Source organism: Brachionichthys hirsutus, unplaced genomic scaffold (assembly GCF_040956055.1).
Source record: "Brachionichthys hirsutus isolate HB-005 unplaced genomic scaffold, CSIRO-AGI_Bhir_v1 contig_247, whole genome shotgun sequence".
NCBI classification, from domain to species: Eukaryota; Metazoa; Chordata; class Actinopteri; order Lophiiformes; family Brachionichthyidae; genus Brachionichthys; species Brachionichthys hirsutus.
This window is the reverse complement of record NW_027180326.1, coordinates 560,728-582,491: the sequence shown is the minus strand read 5'-3', so window position 1 is coordinate 582,491 and position 21,764 is coordinate 560,728. Positions and strand designations below refer to the sequence as shown.

Genomic DNA, 21,764 nt, shown 5'->3' with positions numbered 1-21,764 from the left:
GTACAAGCATTGTAATATACTGTATTTCAAACATTTGTTTACAAAATAGGATAAATTATGTAATAAATACTGTGCAGTTTGTCTGTATTGGCAATGCAGGCAGAAGAAAAAAAAATATCAAGGCAATCATTGTAATCATGAAAGCCCATTAAAAAAAGCAACTCAATATAATGAGATTTTAAATAGAACTCACGCTAAGATAAAAATACAATTGTTGAGAGAAACACTAAACAGACATCTGAGGATGCTTTAGTGGCACATCTTCATAAAAATAACCTGCTATCATGGATCTGGTGCATGACTCAATGGGATTTGAAGACTGTTATGTCATGTTGTTAATGCTATCAATTTACCTGAAAATGACGTGCACAATTTTTGGCAATACAAAAGGTAGCAATCATGTGTAGCATTTAAACTCTGTGTTTCAATTTGGGCTGAACATTTAGAAAAATAGAAAACATTTTGGATTCCCACAAAAATAGCAGTTGTTTCTACCCCCCCCCCCCCAAAAAAAAACAACAACAAAAAAATAAAACCTATGGTGTCTAGTATTTATGCTATAAACTTCCCTTTTATATTCAACATACACACACCTGTAAAATAAACACTGATGAATTAAATTAGTCTGATGTACTTAAAATATGAATACTTAAAAATTACATCAAGTCTGATGTAATAAAAATCACTATCCCAAAACTTAACTGTTACAATTTAAACCTTATTTCCACATGCTGTTGAATTCCCTTACTAGACTCTATACCCTTTTCATACGTTTCAAATACATTGCAAAAGAACACAATGCACATTCGTTTGTTGTCCATTATCCTGGTTGATTAAGGCCTTTTACGTAGTTTTCATACCAGAAAGTCTAAATTGACTGCGCATGGAGCGAATCACCCTGAAGAGACATTGAGAGTTGATGCATCGCTAATATGTAAATGTTACACATTAAAAAAAGTAAATAGTTGTAATTATGTTCAGAAATGAACAAAATGCACCAACAGCTTTGACTCATGCTTCCGTTCGTGCAAAATATATAATTACTTCATTGAATATTCATTCATATTTCAATACATTCTTGATTCTTTGGGTTTTGGTCAATATCAAAGGGTACCTTATTTAATTCAGTAATATTTCAGTATTGAAAATAAGTATAAACAAAATATATACAAGACTATATAGTAACACATTCTCATATACAGTACTAGCTTGTACACTAATAATCATGTAACATACATAACAGAAAGTTTTTGTTTTGTATGTTTTAAATTAGAATGTCCATTAACCTCGAGTATAAACTATTATGTATTTAAAAACACATAAGGCTTCATGAGAAATATCTTTGGGTAGCAGTTATATATATATCGGTCGACGGATGCTGAGGATGGAACTGCCAGGTAACAGGGCTAGAGGTCGACCCAGGAGAAGATACATGGATGTAGTGAGGGAGGACATGAGAGTGGCTGGGGTTGGGGAGGCCGATGCAAAGGACAGGGTGAAGTGGAGAACATTGATTTGCAATGGCGACCCCTCACTGGACAAGCCAAAAGTACAGGAGTAGTTATTTTGGTAACAGTTCTCCAACATCAGCTTTGTGATTCATTGGAAATGTCAATTTGGCTAAGCAACAAAATATGAAGTTTTAATACTTCAATCATAATCACAGTAAATCAATCCAGTGCTTTATTGAGTATAAACATCGTTTCAGAATGGCCAGATTGCAGCTATGAAATCTACGCTTATAACATGCATTATAACAAAGTGTTCCGAGTTGCTATAAAATTTCCAGTCTTCTCTTTAAGGAAGCTTGAAATACATAATACTTCAAAGGTAGACTATACAAAGCCTGAGCAGTAATAGTGTAAAGGTTTTTTGTGGCGACCACATTGTGCTATATCGCGTATCAAAAGTCAACCTGACCAGGTGCAAAAAAATATGAGAAATCTTCTCGGTTGCCATGTCTGCGCATCACATCCACCACTCATGTCATGGCGTTCTTGTCGCCTGGCTGAGTACACTCTGTCGTGAGGTTCTGTAGCACAGCCGGAGGAGCAACGGATTCAAGTCACCTTGATGGCAGACTTCTTGTGGACGCAGAGCAGGGAAACGTAAGGAACACCAATGAAGGCCCACTTCTCGTTGGGCCAGAACATGATGACGGGTCCTCGCTCCGGGGCCTCGGTGGCGACGTCAAAGTACGCAAAGCAAACGCATCCCAAGTAGGAAGCCAGACAAATGAGGATGTGCCTGGAAGAGGGAGAGCGGTTAGAAAGAACCAGCCCATCTGAGAAACAAAATATGAAATAGTCCATTGATCGTAGGGTTCGCTGTAATGCCTCAAATTACGACGACAAATTCAACATATTTCATAATTAAGTTAACAGATTCTGATTTCTAGTATTTCACAAATATGTATTTAAAAAAAGAAATCTTGATTCTAGTGCAGGAATGATTCCTTTGTGGATCAAAGTCCAGACCTTCCAGGAAATGTTTTGAAACAGGAGAGAACGATCTCACCTCCCGGCAGGTATTTTGTTTTTGCATTTCAGCTTTAAAGAATAATCACTTTATCGACACATCGGTGTATAAATGGCCCCTAAAAGACGACCTTATAATCGTCTCCAAACCATACCGCCCCTCTTCTGACATGTGTTTAGATTTACCAAGCACAGTGCAAGTAGGGGAAGTTGACAGACGACCACATTTCACAGAATATCCTGTCGCTGATCCAGCAAAGCAGAGCCAGTGTCCACCAGATCCCCGAGACCAGGCCCAACTTGAACACTCGTGGGTTTTCACACCTGCAAAACCAAACAAAGAAATCCGAATAGGAACAAAACCAAGAAGGAAAAAACAATGCATTTTTTCAATTCAATTCTTACACTGTTTTCAGGCTTTTTTGCACTAGATTATCTCATTTTCACCCACGAGTCGCCATCGTTGCCTGCTGTTCAGGACTGAGCAGTTATCCTGGCGCTTTGACATTGAATGTATTGATTTCACTGGTTGCGCTGTCCACACTATTGAATGCTCCAGATATTTGCATGTTTTTAAATCCCAAACTAAAAAGTTCATACTAGTATTTAATTGTATGCTACCCACGGGTTTATTGTAAGATGAAGTGGTCACACTGTAGAAAGGCAAACAACACCTCTATGAGGAAACATCCACAAGCCAGGGCCAGAGGAATTCTCTCCCACTTCCAGAACAAAAACGAGCAGCCTGTATTGACGACGAACACGCGCAGTAATGTCAAGAACTGCTAACAGGCTGAACAATAGATGACCGAGCTGAACGTCCGACGGTGGCGACCGGGGGTGGGAAACGGAAAGAGCGGAGCAGCGCCACATTACTGTGATGAAAGAATACTGCAGAGGCACAAACACGCACACAGAAATCCTCTCGAGTGACTTGTGTGTTTTCAGGAACATGCTCTGGCATAACATCCGATAATTAGCTGAACAGACGACGCGCCATTCGACAATGTAAGAACGCAAGGTCAAAGGTCACATGTTGATGTAGCATAGACTGCAGAGGCTACACTCTGACTAGTGTTTAGTAACGAAGACAGTCCTCAAGTCTTCCCATATTTTACAACATAGGATTTATTTTTCAAAAGCCTCCATTATAAGTAAATGGGAAAATCCAGATTTATTTTTTTATCCAGACAGGTATCCGGATCACTCTCAAAATTTTATGGGACCCAAGTTAGACCAAGACCCATCTTCAGATTTATTTTTTCATCAAGAGCCACCCAGCAGTTTTACTGTAATCCTGCAAACAAACAAACACGGAGGTCACAAACATGACCTCCTCGGCGGAGGTGTGATAAACGTGTCACTGACCTTTTAAGCTCAGTAATGAGAAGTGCCGTGCAGGGGATGCCCAAAGTCATTAACGACAATGAGTTGACCACCGGTTTCACAAACGCCAGTCCAGTGGTGATCCCTGACAAGATGCCGATGACCAACTTGAACCTTGCTCTACATTAAAAGGCAAACGTTAGTCAGAATAACAGAGTGTTGGGCCGCACGGAGCGCAATGAGAAACGCACAGAGAAAATGGCTCTATGAATCACGCACTAACAATCGGATAATGAATTATTATCATTTCAAGCGACTTGCTAAAGTGAAACAGCAGCCATGACAACTCTGATGGTAGAAAGAGAAGTAAAGGCATGTGATGCAGCTTTTTCTAGCGTCAGCTATCTCAGACAGGCCTATTATTAAACAGGCAGTCGTAGCAGTGGGTAAGTTACACAAACAAATACTGTACGTCCACAGGAAATACTAGATTCATGTGGCATTTGCTTGACTCCAGAGATTAGTTTAAATTGAAAATGACTAGCTGGCATAAAACCTGTGTACACAAAGCTCATGGCGACACAAATGCCTTTATTCAATCACACACATCAGTTTGTGCAGTTATTCTGATTCAGCATCGTACTGGTCAACATACCGATCCCTCCTGAACATCCTGGGTAGATATCTCTTAGGAAACCACATGGCGATGGCACACATGAGCACCCACAAGATGGCCAGCTCATCCAGCATCTGGCCAAGGAAGCTTAGGGTGGCGTGGAAATAGGTCGAGCCGATGCCTTAAATACAAAGAAGCAGAGAAAAGGAAGAAAAAAAGACGAGGTTGGACAATTTGTTTTTACAAGCTACAAACCCCGGGCAGCCAAAAGTGTGTTTCCTCAAGCATACAGCCAATGTGTTCCTGATTCCATTGATCAAATGTGAAAAGTATCCAAAACAACGACGTGCAAATAGAAAGTTGAACATTTTCCTTCTAATTGAAGTCATTTTGAACAAAAATAAATTTGAGGACCGAGCTGACAATCTCTCCAGTAACTCAGATTACAGCACTGATAAATGGACACCACTTAAAAAAAAACAGCCATGATAGAATTAGAAAGAATATTATTGTGTGTGTCGGAAGCCGATGTCAGTATTAATGTGAAATATTTTTTTTTAGACCGTGGAGGGAAGGATGAGTTAGTGCCCGTATGTTATCGCAGTCCAACAGACCCTCTATTATCAGTCGTCTGTTTGCTCTGCAGGAGATTCCTTCTAAACCTCTTATCCTAAAAGCGACTCTGCATCCGAAGTCTTTCCACCACAACCTCTCAATGCATGTTCTAATTACCTACTTAGAGAGCTGGACGATTTTTCTACAAAATATACCAACTAAAACTTGTCTCCAGCTTCTAAAATGTAAATTAAGTCAGTTTTTGTTTTTTCATTAGCATCTTAGTGTTGCTTTATAGCATATAACATAAAAATAACATAATGATGGTGGATCTTATTCAACATAACAACCCATATCTATGTGCAACTGAATGTTGGTTTACAATTTAGAACAAAGTCGTTATCTCCTTGTGTCAAAGGTCACCCTACTACAAACAGTGAGAGGGGAAAGCATGTAACCCCCCCCCCCCCCCCCCCGCAGCAGCTGTTTTTTTCCCTCAACCTTCAGATACTAATAATGGAGTCAAAGCTCCTGTGTGATACAAGACACGCCCGTACAAAGAGAGGAGGTTGCTTTCATTTCCCTTCTGGTGTGATGACTCTGGTTTGGAGGACAGATTGTTTTAGCAGGGCTAACTAAGGGACAAAACATAAATCAATCACTAGTTTACATCCAAACCAATCTCAAAGTCCTTCAGTGAAGCACATTCCCATCGGGTACAAATGCTATGCAGCAAGGTCACCTGCCGGGAACGCAGTGTAGCCTGTCGGGGTTATCTCTGCTGACAACGCACACCGAGTGTGTTCGTAAACAGCAGTATGGGAACAATATACAGTTACGCCATTTGAAACTGAAAATCAAATGAACCTTTAGGCTATATGGTGATTCATTTCACCAACGAATACGCCTCGTCGAGGGTGCAACGATTCAGGATCGCGTGAAGCTTTAAACGAGGACGCGGTCAGGCCGCGTCGTCGTGTTGTCGTCGTTGTTGGAAACTACTTATACAAGTGTGTAACTCATACACTGTTTCTAATTAAGTCTGCAATTACAGAATTTTCCTTCCTTGTGACCTGCAGATTATTCTCTGTAAATCAATGACATAATGGTTTAGAACAAAAACAAACACAACCGCTTTTCATCTCATACACTATTCAACAAATTAATCAGTATTTCTTTTAATGATGACAGAGAATACTGGAAGAAGTATTTCAAATAGCAATGCTAAAGTTAGAAATCTATTTAATGTTCTGCAGACTTCCATTTCAGTTCCAGCAGGAGTGTATTTTTCTCTCTTGATAAATCACACTCATGTTTAAATGAGTTTTTGTTATATGGATTGTTTCTCTGAGGATCACACAGTAAGGTCATTCCAGCCAACTTACCGACCACAACTAGGAGAATCCATATGAGGTAAATCCCACTGTTGAAATGTGTTGCATATTGTCGGAACAAGCACATTAATATGGGCGGCAAAACAAAAAACAAAATGTTGCTGATCTGAAATGATAAACAAAGAAAGCCATGAGGGGGAAAAATAAAGAAATGGAAAAATCCTGTAAGTCAGTGACAACGTAACCTGATGCTAGCAGCGAACAACAAGTCGGAAAGCAGCCAAACTGCTGAAAGTCAGTGCAACTTAAAGCTAGCTGTAGGCTAACAACAACACAAAAGAACAACAAAGTCGGATCAGCTGTGGTCGAGCTGCGACTGGAAACAAAACTGTATTGTTAAAAAAAAAAAATAATAATAATAAATTCTTCAACCGACCGTATTGTAAAATTCAGCGATGCTGGGGTATATTATGTAATTTCCTTCACACCAATCCACGTCGGAGCTACCAGCTTGGAACTGGTCCCAAAAAATCAGATTAACGTTGCTCATGTCTGGACAAGTTCTCTCGGCTGGACAAAAACAAAGTCAACGCGGCGTCTCGGCTCGATGTTCACGGGTTAGCTTCGGAGACTCGACGCGTCTTGCACACCCGACAATGTAATGTTGTACATAAATCATGGTTGAGCCGCATCGTTGAGCCTCTGTCCGTCCACAAAGCCCTCGGCTCGGCTCGTCGTGACGCTTGTTGCCGTGCATTGACACAGCTGCTCGGTCTCTAAACCAGAGAGTGACACCGATAAGAGGGTGCACTTCCTGTTTCCGTGACACGTGACCACGGCGAGTCCGGAAATTATTATCATGTATTTTCGGACAAAAATAAAAATAAAAATCAATAATAATTGTAATTAATAAGAACCCCTACCAAAGAGGGACAATTAAGAAAACAAACATTTTTGTTGCATTAAAAATATCGGTAATATTGATTATTAGAAGTCTCCTGTGATAACTAACTATAATGTTTCTGTTTTTATTTGATCCGGATATTATATGTATTGGTATTTTACATGAAACAACTTTTGAACAAATAAAAAATACATTTAAATTCCTTTCTTGCGTCTTTTGATAAATTTACCCCGAGCCAGTTATCGCGATATCAGGCAAGGTCTATGTGAGACCACGAAGCGGAAGTACGGTCTCTTTTCTGTGGCGGACCGTTCGAGGGCCGGTTTGGCAGAATGAAGGTACAATGTTTCTCCAACTATAAATATCTAATTCTGGTTATTTTCCTTCGAAATACCAACGCGTGGAGGATGATATGATTGTGAACTTTAATACGGGCGAGTTTAATGGCGGAGTCACGGCTCTCGTATCTGGGATGAGCTTTGATTGTGATGGTAGTGCCTACAAACCTATGAGCTAAATGAGTAGCAGAAACATGGCCGCACTAAGAGAAGTGCGCGCCGTGATCAGCCGTCAGGTTAATGCAACGAGTTCTCGAACTGTTCCGTTAGATCCACTCTAACAGCGTTAGCCGCGTTGTTTGCTTCTCGCGTAATAAGTAAAGGTGGTTATCGCACTGCTAGTCATGCGCCGAAGGCTAATGTCAATTGGTCTCCAAGTACTTAGCATAGAAGCTAACAGGCCCCAAACCAGTGAATCTCTGGCCCTAGCTTTGCTGCAAGGAGATTAACCAAACATTTATTACGCGTTAGGGATAGTTCTCTCTTGTGTCGCGTTTTTGTGAGGTATATCCCTGTTGAACTAACAATCTGCATGACTAATGCTAACTTGTTTGGAGCCAAATATGAATGCCTATTTTACTGTTGTATTTCCAGCTGAACGTCTCATTCCCCGCTACTGGCTGCCAGAAGCTGATCGAAGTTGACGATGAGCGTAAGCTGCGTACTTTCTACGAGAAGCGGATGGCTACTGAGGTGGCTGCTGACCCTCTGGGAGATGAATGGAAGGTAATGTGGAGCTACAAATTAAACCTGCGTGCATCTGATCTGTGTGTTGCCTATAGAATAGACGTCAGGAAATCGATGGAGCAGAGAAGTAACCGCTCGCTCTCTTTCCATTTCTAGGGATATGTGGTGCGCATCAGCGGAGGCAACGACAAGCAGGGCTTCCCCATGAAGCAGGGCGTGCTGACCCACGGCCGCGTGCGCCTGCTCCTCAGCAAGGGGCACTCCTGCTACCGTCCCCGCAGGACTGGCGAGCGCAAACGCAAGTCTGTCCGCGGCTGCATTGTTGATGCAAATCTCAGCGTTCTTAACTTGGTCATCGTCAAGAAAGGTGAGATGTTTCGTCGTGTTGATTCTGATTTTATACAGAAGTAAACTATTTAATAGTAAAGAGACGGAACTCGTGTTGGCTGCAAAGTGCAGACTCTTTTTTTTTTCTCAATGACCAGAATGGAAATTTGAAATTAATTCTTTATCAATTCTGTTTGTGGCACACCAGTAGACCCTTTTTGATTGGTCTGTAGTCATTAAGGGGGGACAGTGTGTTGCCAAAGTAACCGTGGAGCAGCTTACCAGATATGACCAGTTCCAGGGCAGTGGACGGTTGGACTGAATTGCTCTCTCAGTGTGTCTCGTTCTCACTCATGCAGGAATGACACAAAGTATTTGTTCTTGTTGGTATTACAAAACGCATTCACGGGATTTTTTTTTGGCATTGAGGCAGTTCTCAGTTCATGAAGGAAATTGGTTTTACCTTTCAAGTCCAAACAGCAACTCCTTTTGTAAAGGTGGAACTTGGGTGCCTTTATTGCACCGCTCACATGTCTGTAAAATGCAGAAAGAGTTTCTTCTGGGCCCAAATAGGTGGTGGTAACAATTGGGATTGAGCCAGCATGGTGATGAATGGGTGTTTGACATTTTAACAATATTATTTATGCAATCGTGACTTGTATATAAAATCAGCAAAAACATCTTAAAATTGGGAAAACGGCACACGATTTAATTGTTGTTTTTTGTCATCCGTTGTTGGTTGTTTTTCTTTTCCTGTTCCATGGCCCTTAAGGGAGAACCATTAAGGTTATTTTGTGCATTTTTGACCTCATTTGGTTTTAGTGATTGAATTCAATAGATGTAGGGAACGCTGGACGTAAAGAAGAATGTGCTCTGATTAGCTTGTTGGTTCCACTCATCTTGTTCACAGGTGAGAAGGACATTCCTGGGCTGACCGACAGCACCGTCCCTCGCCGCCTGGGTCCCAAGAGGGCGAGCAAGATCCGCAAGCTCTTCAACCTGTCAAAGGAGGATGACGTTAGGCAGTATGTTGTGAGGAGACCACTGACTAAAGAAGGTGAGACAGCAATAACGTTGTCGAGTACTGACTGTAGGTTTCTTCTCAATGTCAATACTAACTGGATCCCTTCTGATAGGTAAGAAGCCCAGAACTAAGGCTCCCAGGATCCAGAGACTGGTGACGCCTCGTGTGCTGCAGCACAAGCGCCGCCGCATTGCCCTCAAGAGACAGCGCACCCAGAAGAATAAGGAGGAGGCCTCCGAGTATGCAAAGCTGCTGGCAAAGAGGATGAAGGTAGCGTGTGCTTCCGGTTTGCTCTCATTACCGTTGCTTTAAATTATAGCATTGATCAAAGATTTGTAAGCGGTTTAAGGTGGACTTAAAAAAAAATTAATAGATTTTTTTTTATCAATTTAATTTAACTATTGTCCAAAAGATTCATTTCTCTGATTATATTTGATCATTCTAACTTCTGTTTTCAAATTAGAGAAATGTATTTACCAGTTTAGCCTTTAAGCAGCGTTATCTGACATGTACCGGAATCTGATTCTAGTTCGTAAGTCTTTGATAGTAGGACATTAGGCAGCGAGGAACTGTGTCGTTCAGGACTCTTATTGGCAGCGTGTGATATTGGGAATTTGACTTGCTATAATTTTGTCTTTGCAAACAGGAGGCCAAAGAGAAGCGTCAGGAACAGATTGCCAAGCGCCGCCGCCTGTCTTCGCTGAGAGCCTCCACATCCAAGTCGGAGTCCAGCCAGAAGTGAAATCAAAAAGTTAAATAAAGTCAAGTTTTGCTGAAGAATTGCCAGTGTAATTGATTTTTTTTCCCCCCTTCAATTTTGAATCCATGTGCACTTTGTAGGTTTCGGTTTAAATTAAACTAGAAGAGCAGCTCATACCCCTCATAATTGGGTTTATCCTTATGGTGATCAGGCTCATCAAAAGGTTGCTGTACTCGATTGTTCTTTATCTTTATACGTGGACCATGGAAAGTGAATTGGAGCTGTGTTTAACTGATTTTCTAATCCCGTAATAGGGAAGTTAAAGTGACACTTTCCAGACATTCTGGATCAGATCCAGATATTCGGTGGTGAGCGAGTTCCCCACCCCACATTATCAAATTCCATAAACAGATAAATAGATTGCAGTCAATGAAGCTTCAAAAAAACAAATTCTGTTAATTCAAAAACATTGATGGGCCATGATTATTCCCTGGATCATCATTTAATGTAACCCTGTAACTTATCTTGCTCTGACAAATCAAGGCCGGTGATTACATAACCCCGTCGGCAGAGGTAATGGCAGGCACCTCGATAACTCCCTAAATCCTGTGAACGAGTTGAGCATGTTAAATTTGACAGTCACTAAAATTCTCACATTCTAGACACTGATGCATGTTGAACAGTTGTGATGCCACAGAGTGCAATGCCCAAGGCTGGGAATTATAATTCAGCCCAAATACCGACGTCTGATTCATGACCAGTAAGTTCATTTTGACTTCCTGTACCTACAGAGATTTTCGTGGCTCCTCTACCTCGAGGCAATAAGCGAATCGCAGCTCATGAATTGTAAGCTTTTATTTTAGGATGATCAGTATTAGAGCAGAACTATTGGGGTGCATTCGGTACAAACATCGATTGCAATGACGATTAGCGACACCCCCATCTTTAACCATTACACCCGCTGCCAAACGCCAGCCTCTTGGGATGTCTCACTTGAAGCGTCGATGCAGCAGCTTCCGGGTCATCTCGGATCATACGTTTGTAAGTCGAGTTCTCGTCCGCATTAACATAATTTCCGTCTCGGTTAGACTGGCGGCGCTGGGATTGTGAACAGCTCAAGTTAAATATGCAGACGATAAAGAACAGCATGGACACAAACTGATGTCGCATGTACTGCGGCAGCTCTTGGATTCTCCAGGGCAAGGTCTTCAAAGACTGAACCAGAACTGCAGACCTGGTAAAAGTCTGCACGACCTGTTGGATAAGACAAATTTAGTCATGCATCGCTCAAATCCTTGTTCCCCACAATTTGTATAGGTCACTAGTTAAACTGCAATCTTCCCAAATAACTTTTTTAGGAGATAGCTCAGCATTAAATGAAAATGAACCTCAGACTAAGGTTTGTTATTTCAAGGAAGCAGCAATTAACCATAATCTAAGCAGGCTCTGGCTGTTTTTTCTTCATATTTAACATAAAGTAATGAACAGATGGGATTCCATTCCAGGCAGTGACTAAAGTTATTTCCCAAAATATCAAAACATTTCCTTTCAAATGTACTTGCCGTACACCTTAACAGAGAGCGCCTTGGACCCTACCACGAGGTTGATCCTCTCGTACAGCCTGGCAGCCAGTAAGACCAGTCGCTCACGGGAAGATCTGGGAGTAGCCAAATCAACGCGCTCCAACAACTGAGCTGCTGCTGCTGCTAAGATACATCGAATGGAGAACAAAAAAAAAAAGTGCACGTTCAGAATCCGACATATTTTACATCAGCATCTCTACGTTAAACCCGGCAAGCACCTTTTTCCTCCTCGGTGGGAGGGAGAAATGTGTCCATCACTGCCTCTGACACAGTCAGAGCAGAGTCCAGTCCCACGCTGGCCACATTGTTGGCTCTCGCCACAAGAAGCTGGTCAACCCGGCCACCGACCTGCTCCATTCTACCCATCAGCCACGTGACAGAGTTCTGCACACAGCCCGCAGTCCCACCCGTGGCAGTCTTCAACGCGTCCTGGATCTCGTGCACCTTGTTCTGAGCAGCGGCAATGATCTTTTGGATGCATAAAGAGAATCGCTTAATGAATTGTGTCATTTGTGAGTCTTGTTAATATCAGAGGGGAAGAAAGGTTACCAGCCCCGTCGGTGCCTTAACGTCTGGAAACGTGGTCTCCAGCCAGTCCAGGCTTTTGCATGCAATGTCATTTGCAACGCAAACTGTGGAAGTAATAAGAATAAAATTATCCAACAACAAATGACAACCTCATTAAGGAGGAGACACACAAGGAAGAATTTGGAAAGATAAGTTTGGTTTCGCAAAATGTGAATTTTATACGTACAATATACAGACAAATTTCCATATCCACAACACTACCTGCAAACAACCTCTTAAAGATATGCATTTTAACGAATTAGAACTTCAAATAAACATTTTCTACACTCAAAAGGCCTGCTCAAATGTGAACATTGTCCCATAAAAAAAAAAGAAAAACACAAACGTACTCACTCTGAGGCTCCAGTTTCAGTGTGGCAGATGCAGCCAGAGCCGCGACGTTGCCCTCCAGCCCCTCACACACAGCCTTCAGGTCGGGGTGGCTGCGTTTAGCCTCAGCGTACAACACAAGCAGCTTCGTGCAGGCCGAGCGGACCGCCGGCAGTTTGGCCAGCCTCGCAGCGACACTCTGCGAGACAACGACAGGGACAAAAAACAGAGCAAAATGATTATCTGGGGACCTTTATTGATTCAGCTACCTGTAATTGAATATTAAGTCGCGCCGTCATTTTCAGGAGATTCTAGATTGGACTCACCTGGTTGTTGTTCATTGGCATGTTTTCCTGCACTCCCGCGGGAGAGATGAAAAAAAAAATGGATCCAACGTTTGGCATGAAAACGTGGACCCAGTCGTGACTTGATAATATCGAAGGAGACTGAACACTCACCGTGGGAAGTGTTGGTTCAAGTGGGAACCGTGGCGTGTCCGCCCAGCCGTCAATTAGCGCTCACCTGTGCTGCTGAACGCTCCTCAGAGACTTGCGTTTAACTATCGCGATACTTCAACTCCGCCAGGACCCGAAGATAAACCCAAATATTTAAATTCATGCAGTGTTTTGTTTTTTTTTGTGACCAATTCGAATAGGAAATTTATTAAACTGTATGTTTATTTATTGATTCATTCATCAATCATACAATCATTATTTTAATTATCACTCATTTTATTCGGCATGTAGAAATAGAACTACACTACGTGGTACTTTCAAGCCTGCCTAATTTGACAATTATTAAATAAAGCCTTTATGAGGCCTGCTGTTTGCCTCATACATATATATATATATACCATTTATTGTTTATGTAACACAATAACGATTCGTTTCTGTATCTCTTGATGGATATGAGATGTTGATTTATCCATATTTTTGGCAATAACAATGTTGATGCAGTATTTAGCACCGCCACCTTATTCCCAGCACGGGTTTTTAGTTTCAAAGTAAACCCCTTTCTATAAATTTAGACGATTCCCGGCCAGTGTCCATATATATTGTTTTTATTTTTTGTATGACGGGGGCGGTTCAGTCTAAATCTCACACTGTATTTGGCATCCACAAGGTCCTAAATTTATTCTGGAAGAGAATTATGATCTTGTTTACCAACATGTTTAGTTGCGGCTGTAAAGTCTCTGAAGGAAGGCATAAGCGCAACCCGCGTCAGCATCGCATGCGCAGTGTAATTACAGAAAGACATTGATACGGGTGATATAACCATATCTGCAGGGATTAAATGAAAAGAAACGTGTCTTAAAGAAAATGTGTTCTTTTCTGGATGTGCATGCTGATGAGCTTTGAGGGATATTTGGGATTCCACTGGTTCTTTAAAGGCGAGCACGCTCTGTGTCACGAGGTTCTGTCCGTGGTGCTGATGCGGCTTTTGTAGCTTCGCTGCCGTGTCTCCTTCACACAATATGCCCAGGAATTTCACCCCCCCCCCCACACACATAAATCGGTATGCTGGGTTGTCCTGAGCAGACAAAGCTCACGTGGCTCCAGCGAGCACCGAGCCTCCACAACATTAGTCTGGTGCGGCAGGAGCTGGAGACGACGTCACCATGGCTGCGGAGATGGAGCCCTCTGAGTAAGCGCGCTTCCCTTTCCTTAGTCTTTACAGTTCTATTATTTAGCGGGTTAGAAATAACACGTTTTCAGTGATCACACAATGATTACAAAATGGAAGCAACAATTACAAAAACCTTCATTGTCAACGTCAAAACAAAACTTCTGTTTTCTGTACATATAGGAGAAGTGCGTACAGGTCTTCACATGCTCAGTTGTGTTTTACGCATTAACATGAAGACTGATGCATCGCTTGTTCTCATTTGGAAATATAATTTTACTGCGAGTGTCGAAGTATTTTTCCCTTTTATTCTACAATATATTATTTCATCAAAGACTTTCACGCCAATGTTTGGTTTAAAGATAATATCTATCTTAATGCACCGAAATGTAACCTTCAGCATGTATCAAATGGTTCCTTTGAGGAATTTAATCTGATTAAATTTATGCTGGGAGGCTAGTCTGGTGTGTTTGACATCCACTGTGGTGTCTGTACGATCCACAAGCGCCTGTTGATTTAATATACTTTCTGTCAAGGATGTTCTCGGGCTGCCCCCCCCCCCCCCCCCACGTTTATTATTATTGCTCCACAACCTGCATGCGGAGAAACTCGGGACTCTAAGTTCGCTTTGCCCAATTTCAGTAAGATAAAATGTATCATTAAATATGTCACCAGTAACTGATATTTAACCCAGTTACTGGACAAAGCCGCTGATAAATGTCTCTTACGATGCACGGGAAAGACTCCCTGATGACAACAGTGGGGGGAGGCAGGAGAGGGATGTGAAAATAGCCAGCAGGTGGCTCTGAAGTGACGCAAAAAGTGGCTGCTTTTGTTAATGGAGGTTATGTGATCAGCATATTTATCTATTTCTATACTATCGATGGCGTACTCTGTAGGGGTAGATCCTGGTCTGGGCAGTAATTAATTTAATATTGAGGCAGATCCAAGTGCAGATGTAGATTTTGAATTACAATGTATTTGATTTGAAATCATTCAAACTGATTTTGTCACCAACAATAAAACTATCAATAGGCTAATCTAAATTAAAATACGCAAACATGACAACTCTAATTCTACCTCTATTGGTATTGGATCAGAGAGGGACATAGACGTGGCACTGACGACGATATGTGTGAGGCAATAGTTTCAGATGCATTCAAGATCACAGTAATTATTTAGCATGAGTCAGCTTATCTGACATCATCATCATCGGTGACAGCGCAAAAATCTGTGCTCTTCCCTTGTACACTGAAAAAAAACAGAAACTGATATCCTTAACAAGATATCACAGACTGCAAGTATTATGCACAGTCATTACGCCTCTTACAAACAGTCTGCCCTACATATTTAGATATAACTAGGATACGATTGTTGAATTACTGTAAAACAAACAAAAAAATTAAACTAATTAGTAAATCTGAATTTGCCCTCTTGCCCTTGAAGATTCAGTAGGACAGTATAAATCTACAAAGACAGTCTATTAGTGTCTTTGCTTTTCTTGCATGACTTCATTCTCAGTCACACTTGGAGGTTATCGCTGCAGGCCTACATGTGTAGGATTATGAGTCAGCATGTGGCGGTGACATTCTCCTCCCTCCTCTAGTGTGATCCGCCTCATAATGCAGTACCTCAAGGAGAACAACCTCTACCGAACACTGACCACCCTGCAGGAGGAAACCACCGTGTCGCTCAACACAGTGGAAAGCATCGACAGCTTCATCGCAGATATAAACAACGGTCACTGGGACTCTGTTTTAATGGCTATCGAGTCCCTAAAGTTGCCCGACAATACACTTATTGATCTCTACGAGCAGGTAGAGCTTTGGAATGATCGGTTAATGCCTTCATTTGCTTTTTCTTTTTTTTTTAATGAACTGTATCTGATGAGCTCTCTGATCTCTTTCCACAGGTTGTTATGGAGCTCATTGAAATGAGGGAGGTGGGAGCCGCTCGCTCCCTTCTCAGACAAACTGACCCCATGATCATGCTGAAACAGACGCAGCCACAGAGGTACATCCATTTGGAAAGCCTGCTAACATGCTCCTACTTTGACCCTTCTGAGGTAAGACATTTAAAAGCTTCTGCCTTTCCCACAACCGAATCCGTAAGCAGTTTACAAAGTGATGTGTCCTTTCTCATCGCAGGCGTATCCAAGAGGCAGCAGCAAGGAGAAGCGGCGCATGGCAATAGCCGAAGCGTTGGTCAGGGAGGTCAGTGTGGTGCCTCCTTCTCGTCTCATGGGGCTCCTGGAACAAGTTGGAGTGAGTTTACAGATCAATATTCCTATCAATATTCCCTCCAATTAGGACAAAAGGGAAGGGAAGGGAAAAACGCAACACTGTGATTGTGAGCGAAAGAATCCAAAACCTTCTCCCTAGTAATCGTCATGCGTCGCGCTGAAGCCTCCTACCCCATGAAGTTGAAGTTGACCCGTGTACTTTTCTATTGATCATTTATCATGCCTGTTCTACGCAGTCTTTGAGACTGCAGCAGCATCCGGATCATCTCTCCCCTGACATGGCCATCGACACGTCCGGCATCAAGGTGACACACGCGGAGAAAGAAAGCTTCCCAACCCAGCTGTATCGTCACATCAAGGTAGGCCAGCATAGGTTCTGGTTAGCATCGAACACAGAGCATGCAAGCGCTACTACATTCTGTACACTACATTCAGTGGTGGAATGTAGTACAAGAACATTAGCTCAAGTAATTTAATGTATTTGAATTTTTTAACCGCTTCATACTAAAATAGTCCATCCATCCATCCATCCACCAGGACTTTTGCATTTTTCGTGTTAATGCTGTTGCTTTTGTAAAAAAAAAAAAAAAGAGAGAAAGTAAAAAGTTCTTCTTCCATTACTATACTCTTTTCTACACTCCAACTGGAGAGTTAAAGTTTGTGAGCTGGGACAAGAATGTCTGTGCATTCACACGACATAATTGCTTTTCTCACCTGAAGGCAGTCCTTTAAGACTCTAGCTGTGCTTTCATGACATGTATCCAGATGGAGCTGCCTGAAATGCTCGTCCTTCCTTTTCTCTGGCCAAGGTTATATACTAGCCGGCCTACTCAAATCTAGACTGCAGCATGGTGGGGAAATTAATGTTTCCCTGAGGGTGCGTAATATCAATTTGCCTTTTATTCATCAGTGCAGACAGGTCAAATTGAGAAACACGCTCAGATACTGTTAAAGAGATCCTATTTTGTGTCTTTCTATCCTACAGTTTGGACGACGGTCGCACGTAGAATGTGCCCGTTTCTCCCCCGATGGCAGGTACTTAATCACTGGGTCAGTGGATGGTTTTATAGAGGTCTGGAATTTCAACACGGGAAAAATTAGTAAGGTAAACATCTATTATATAACAAATATCATATTATTATAGTCTCCAGATATCTAATTATGTTTTAATCTGCACATATAGCCCAAAAGTCTTTGTCACCTGGTTAAATAATAGAAAATGTAATAAAAAAAATAAAATTGAAAATGTATTTTTCCACTGTGTGTGGATGAAATAGGATTTAAAGTATCAAGCCCAAGATAGCTTCATGATGATGGACGATGCTGTGCTGTGTATGTGCTTCAGCCAGGACACAGATCTACTGGCGACTGGAGCTCAGAATGGCAAAATAAAGGTTGGAACCTAGAACACCATCCCATAATATAGTGTCTCACATAATGCTAAGTCATATGTGAAATGTTGAATAATTATGTAGTGTGGTATGTAGTTAGTTAATGCTTTTATTCAAGTCATTTTGCAATGTCACTCCCAAAAAAATGTTTGTGTGTGCGTGTGCGTGTGCGTGTGTGTGTGTGTGCGTGTGTGTTGGTTATTAAGGCCTGGAAGATCCAGAGTGGCTTATGCTTGCGCAGGTTTGAGCATGCTCACAACAAAGGTGTGACCTGTCTGAGCTTCTCCAGAGACAGCAGCCAGATCCTCAGCGCTTCCTTCAACCACACCATCAGGTGAGATGAAACGCCATCATGCGTTAACGTGATGTACAGCATGATGTCATCAGAACATTTGGAACTACTACTACTACTACTACTACTACTACTACTGTACCTTCGGCTTGTCGCCTGTGAGGGGGCGCCAAGAAATGAACATGCAAATCACCTTAAAGAAGAAAGAACATTTTGACCTTTGATTTTGAATTTGAATTAGATTACCATGGAATGAAGATAACCATATTGTCACCCTTCCAAAAAGTCCACACAGATGTCAGCCATCATAGTTGATGCCTGACAAACGCTCACTCGAGCAGCACAGCGGAATGTAAATACGCTTCTCAGACTGAAGGCTTGTCGTGTCTGAGAAGGAGTTAAATGTCTATTTCTGAGTTCAGAGGAGTGTGGGCTGAACTTCGCTGCCATGCTGTGGAGCACATGTTTGGTGTGGGTGTAACTGACAAAGACCATGTGCCTAAGCACAAAGCTGCATTCCACATGCTGGGGGGGGGGGGGGGGGGGGGTCTGACATATTTACAAGTGAAAATTCACCCCGACAGAGACGGAATGAATCAGTGAGCATTAGAAGTTTTGTTATAGTCTAAGAATAACAGCTGCTCCGTGACATGTTTTGTCTGCTAGAATAATCTCCTCTTTTTACCAACTGAGGTTATAATGAAAAGTTTATTTATGGACTTTTAAACCAACATAAGAACATTTTGTTTACCCAATAACTTATCAATAAATAGTCCCCCCCCCTTCTGCTCTTGATCTTCAATAAAGTATATTTAACATTCTGTTTTGAATCCTTATCATTTTCAATATCATTTTCAGAATCCATGAATTAAGATCGGGCAAGACACTAAAGGAGTTGACCGGCCATTCATCTCTGGTAAACGATGTGTCTTTTACTCAAGACGGACTTCACATCATCAGTGCCTCGGCTGATGGCACAGTAAAGGTACAAGGAAGAAGTTATATAGCTGTAATTGATTAAATAATCATATACCCATATTATTTATTAGTATTTATATATTTATGCATATTCTTTTTTATTTTATTTTTTGGTAATGTTGTAGATTTGGAATACAAAATCCTGTGAATGCATCCACACTTTCAAATCCCTGTCCCGGACATCAGAAGTCCCCGTCAACAGTGTGATTCCTCTACCACAAAATCCAGAGCACTTTGTGATCTGTAATCACTCCAACACGGTGATCATCATGAACATGCGTGGTCAGGTGAGATGCAATATTACATTATAAAAACAGTTTAAAAAAAATAAAAAAAGGAGCAGCAACGATTTTAAGTTGCTCACATTAACCTACTAGCATTAGCAGGTTTCACAATGACAATTCTGGCACTTAGTTATAATATTGTTTATTTTCATCATCTTTATTTATTGTATTAGCTTATGCTTATAATAACCGACATGTGAATTAGCTTTACTAATACATGATTATAAACAATCATATAAACTGCCCGTACCAAGTTATGCTGCAGTACATTCAGTTACTGATTCATCCTCTGAGGATCACAAATATCTGTTCAGCAGCGATTATAGCTGTAGGTACCAGCTGTTGAGTTGGTACCACTATATCAAATAATTGATCAGTACCTTACAACACACCTCTATCTCTATATTGTTTATTCCAGCATTGTTGCCGCTCTTATTATTTTACATGACCCCAGAGCATCTTTGTAGAGGCTTGCATGTCTCCTCCTCTTCATCTTCAGACCGTGAAGACCTTCAGCTCAGAACGAAAGGAGGGAGGTGATTTCGTGTGCTGCACCCTGTCACCCCGCGGGGAGTGGATTTACTGTGTGGGAGAGGACTTAGTGCTCTACTGTTTCAGCTACACGACAGGAAGGCTGCAGAAAACGCTGACTGTAAGCCCTGCTGCTGCTATTCCCCCATTATCCAACTCTGCATGAGGCAGTAGTTCATCCTACACTCATGTGAAATGTGATTTATTGAAAAGAAATCCCCTGCATACATTTTTTATATATAGTAAATTGCTGTCTCGCTTGACATTGGGGCTCTCTGCCACTGCCGAGGTCTAATAGGGAAGCTGGAAGGCTGACGGAAAATGGTAGAATGCGTTGGTGATCTGTGTTCCTTTTCACCCCACAGGTTCACGAGAAAGATGTGATCGGCATCGCTCACCATCCACACGAGAACCTGATTGCCACGTACAGCGAGGACGGCCTCCTAAGGCTATGGAAACCTTAAACCGTCACCTGCACCATGATACGGATGAGCCAGATAGCCTTAAACATGGCTATACATTTATGTATGTGGAATATGGGGAAGTGAAGCACAGATGGCAGCTATGGTTTTGTTATACTTTAGTGGAGGGGGGGGGGTTATGCTATAAACTGTAGTGAGAAACTGTACAAAATGGAAATCTCAATTGATCTATGAATAACACAATTGTTATATTAATTGGCTTATTCGTTTTTTATATCCTGTATTTGTTTTATTTTTTGAGATACTTATTTGCGAGGTCTTATCTTTAGGAACCTTTTCTGGACTGTCGAGGTTCTCCTCTCTCAACACACACTCGTCCTCACAGATCTCCAGTGCACCAGTGCAGTTTCAAATCCCCGTTTTCATCTCTTCCGTCTTTATTAGACATGAAAATGCCTGACGGTGAACTGTAGTGAAAATATTTGTAATGAAATAACGCTTTTTTTGTTTGGGCATAAACAAACAATATCAGGTATCTAATTGTTCAGCTTTGGTTTATAATACTTTTTTTAAAAAACTGTATTTCAATGATTATGATTCAGATGTATTGGGTTTTATCCTCTTCCGTGTTATGCATGCTACCTCAGTGTACTGTCTACATGTGGCTCTACAATACTTTTAGTACTCCGCATGGTACTATGCATGATGATAAAGCTCAGTGGACCTCCAATGACACATTCTGTATCTTGTATAACAAAAGTTTTTTAACGTGATCCCACCTATTGTTAGTTCCTGCCCCTGTGTATCGGATGTGTACACCTACAACTAACAGATACTGCCTTCTCTGGTATTTATTATTTGTACACCATCTGGTAAAAGTTAACATCGGTATCTGCACCATCTCCCAAACTGTTTAGCCACTTTGCACCTTATTTTGTATGTGCATGATCCATCCTTCCTTGGATGGATGAGTATGATGAAAAAAAGGATACATTAAAAATGATTAGCAATAACATAAAAAACCTTTACAGTTGCCCAGTTTTTTAATCAGCCTATATATCTCTAAAAATATATATTTTTAAAATGTCTTACAAATTTACTTTGAAATTTAGAACTCTACAACATGAAAATATATCCAGTTTCTCAAAGTGACAAGTCAGTCTTCCCTTCATACTGGAATTAGTTGTAGAGTACAAATGATTAAGATCGTCATGAGTAGGGAGGTTCTTGTCC

General features: G+C 41.4%; 4 protein-coding genes across 4 annotated transcripts; 2 read left to right on the top strand and 2 right to left on the bottom strand.

The window, feature by feature from the left end:
- Positions 1–1,747: 1,747 nt before the first annotated feature.
- LOC137912814 (alkaline ceramidase 2-like) lies at positions 1,748–6,858 on the bottom strand. The gene is made up of 6 exons (XM_068756953.1): positions 6,745–6,858; positions 6,360–6,474; positions 4,459–4,600; positions 3,846–3,983; positions 2,664–2,801; positions 1,748–2,247 (listed from the first exon to the last, which is right to left on the bottom strand). The coding sequence occupies exons 1-6, from the start codon at positions 6,856–6,858 to the stop codon at positions 2,061–2,063; spliced, it is 834 nt and encodes a 277-aa protein (XP_068613054.1). The 3' UTR covers positions 1,748–2,060.
- Positions 6,859–7,501: 643 nt separating this feature from the next.
- Positions 7,502–10,368, top strand: LOC137912798 (small ribosomal subunit protein eS6). Its single transcript, XM_068756938.1, has 6 exons — positions 7,502–7,550; positions 8,145–8,276; positions 8,394–8,604; positions 9,475–9,621; positions 9,701–9,858; positions 10,235–10,368. Exons 1-6 carry the CDS (start codon positions 7,545–7,547, stop codon positions 10,328–10,330), a joined length of 750 nt encoding a protein of 249 aa, XP_068613039.1. The 5' UTR covers positions 7,502–7,544; the 3' UTR covers positions 10,331–10,368.
- An 865-nt stretch (positions 10,369–11,233) lies between these two features.
- LOC137912786 (perilipin-2-like) lies at positions 11,234–13,115 on the bottom strand. The gene is made up of 6 exons (XM_068756924.1): positions 13,095–13,115; positions 12,793–12,967; positions 12,421–12,503; positions 12,090–12,339; positions 11,885–11,994; positions 11,234–11,542 (listed from the first exon to the last, which is right to left on the bottom strand). The coding sequence occupies exons 1-6, from the start codon at positions 13,113–13,115 to the stop codon at positions 11,234–11,236; spliced, it is 948 nt and encodes a 315-aa protein (XP_068613025.1).
- A 1,271-nt stretch (positions 13,116–14,386) lies between these two features.
- Positions 14,387–20,573, top strand: LOC137912805 (WD40 repeat-containing protein SMU1-like). Its single transcript, XM_068756945.1, has 12 exons — positions 14,387–14,412; positions 15,998–16,208; positions 16,304–16,456; positions 16,539–16,655; positions 16,870–16,992; positions 17,619–17,738; positions 17,911–18,027; positions 18,231–18,358; positions 19,175–19,301; positions 19,420–19,581; positions 20,078–20,230; positions 20,475–20,573. Exons 1-12 carry the CDS (start codon positions 14,387–14,389, stop codon positions 20,571–20,573), a joined length of 1,536 nt encoding a protein of 511 aa, XP_068613046.1.
- The last annotated feature ends 1,191 nt before the right edge of the window (positions 20,574–21,764 follow it).

What these genes read in the sequence shown, in the direction of transcription:
- LOC137912805 (XM_068756945.1), top strand. Translation starts at nt 14,387, where the DNA reads ATGGCTGCGGAGATGGAGCCCTCTGA. An exon ending in TTATTGATCTCTACGAGCAG is followed by an intron (nt 16,209 to 16,303) that starts GTAGAGCTTTGG and finishes CTCTTTCCACAG; the next exon opens with GTTGTTATGGAGCTCATTGA. An exon ending in TCCTTCAACCACACCATCAG is followed by an intron (nt 18,359 to 19,174) that starts GTGAGATGAAAC and finishes TATCATTTTCAG; the next exon opens with AATCCATGAATTAAGATCGG.
- LOC137912814 (XM_068756953.1), bottom strand. Translation starts at nt 6,858, where the DNA reads ATGAGCAACGTTAATCTGATTTTTTGGGACCAGTTCCAAGCTGGTAGC. An exon ending in TCGCTGAATTTTACAATACG is followed by an intron (nt 6,475 to 6,744) that starts GTCGGTTGAAGA and finishes TTATCATTTCAG; the next exon opens with ATCAGCAACATTTTGTTTTT. An exon ending in GATTCTCCTAGTTGTGGTCG is followed by an intron (nt 4,601 to 6,359) that starts GTAAGTTGGCTG and finishes TTTGTATTTAAG; the next exon opens with GCATCGGCTCGACCTATTTC.
- LOC137912786 (XM_068756924.1), bottom strand. Translation starts at nt 13,115, where the DNA reads ATGCCAATGAACAACAACCAG. An exon ending in TGCCAATGAACAACAACCAG is followed by an intron (nt 12,968 to 13,094) that starts GTGAGTCCAATC and finishes GTTGTCTCGCAG; the next exon opens with AGTGTCGCTGCGAGGCTGGC. An exon ending in TTAAGGCACCGACGGGGCTG is followed by an intron (nt 12,340 to 12,420) that starts GTAACCTTTCTT and finishes TGCATCCAAAAG; the next exon opens with ATCATTGCCGCTGCTCAGAA.
- LOC137912798 (XM_068756938.1), top strand. An exon ending in CTCTGGGAGATGAATGGAAG is followed by an intron (nt 8,277 to 8,393) that starts GTAATGTGGAGC and finishes TTCCATTTCTAG; the next exon opens with GGATATGTGGTGCGCATCAG. An exon ending in CTTGGTCATCGTCAAGAAAG is followed by an intron (nt 8,605 to 9,474) that starts GTGAGATGTTTC and finishes TCTTGTTCACAG; the next exon opens with GTGAGAAGGACATTCCTGGG.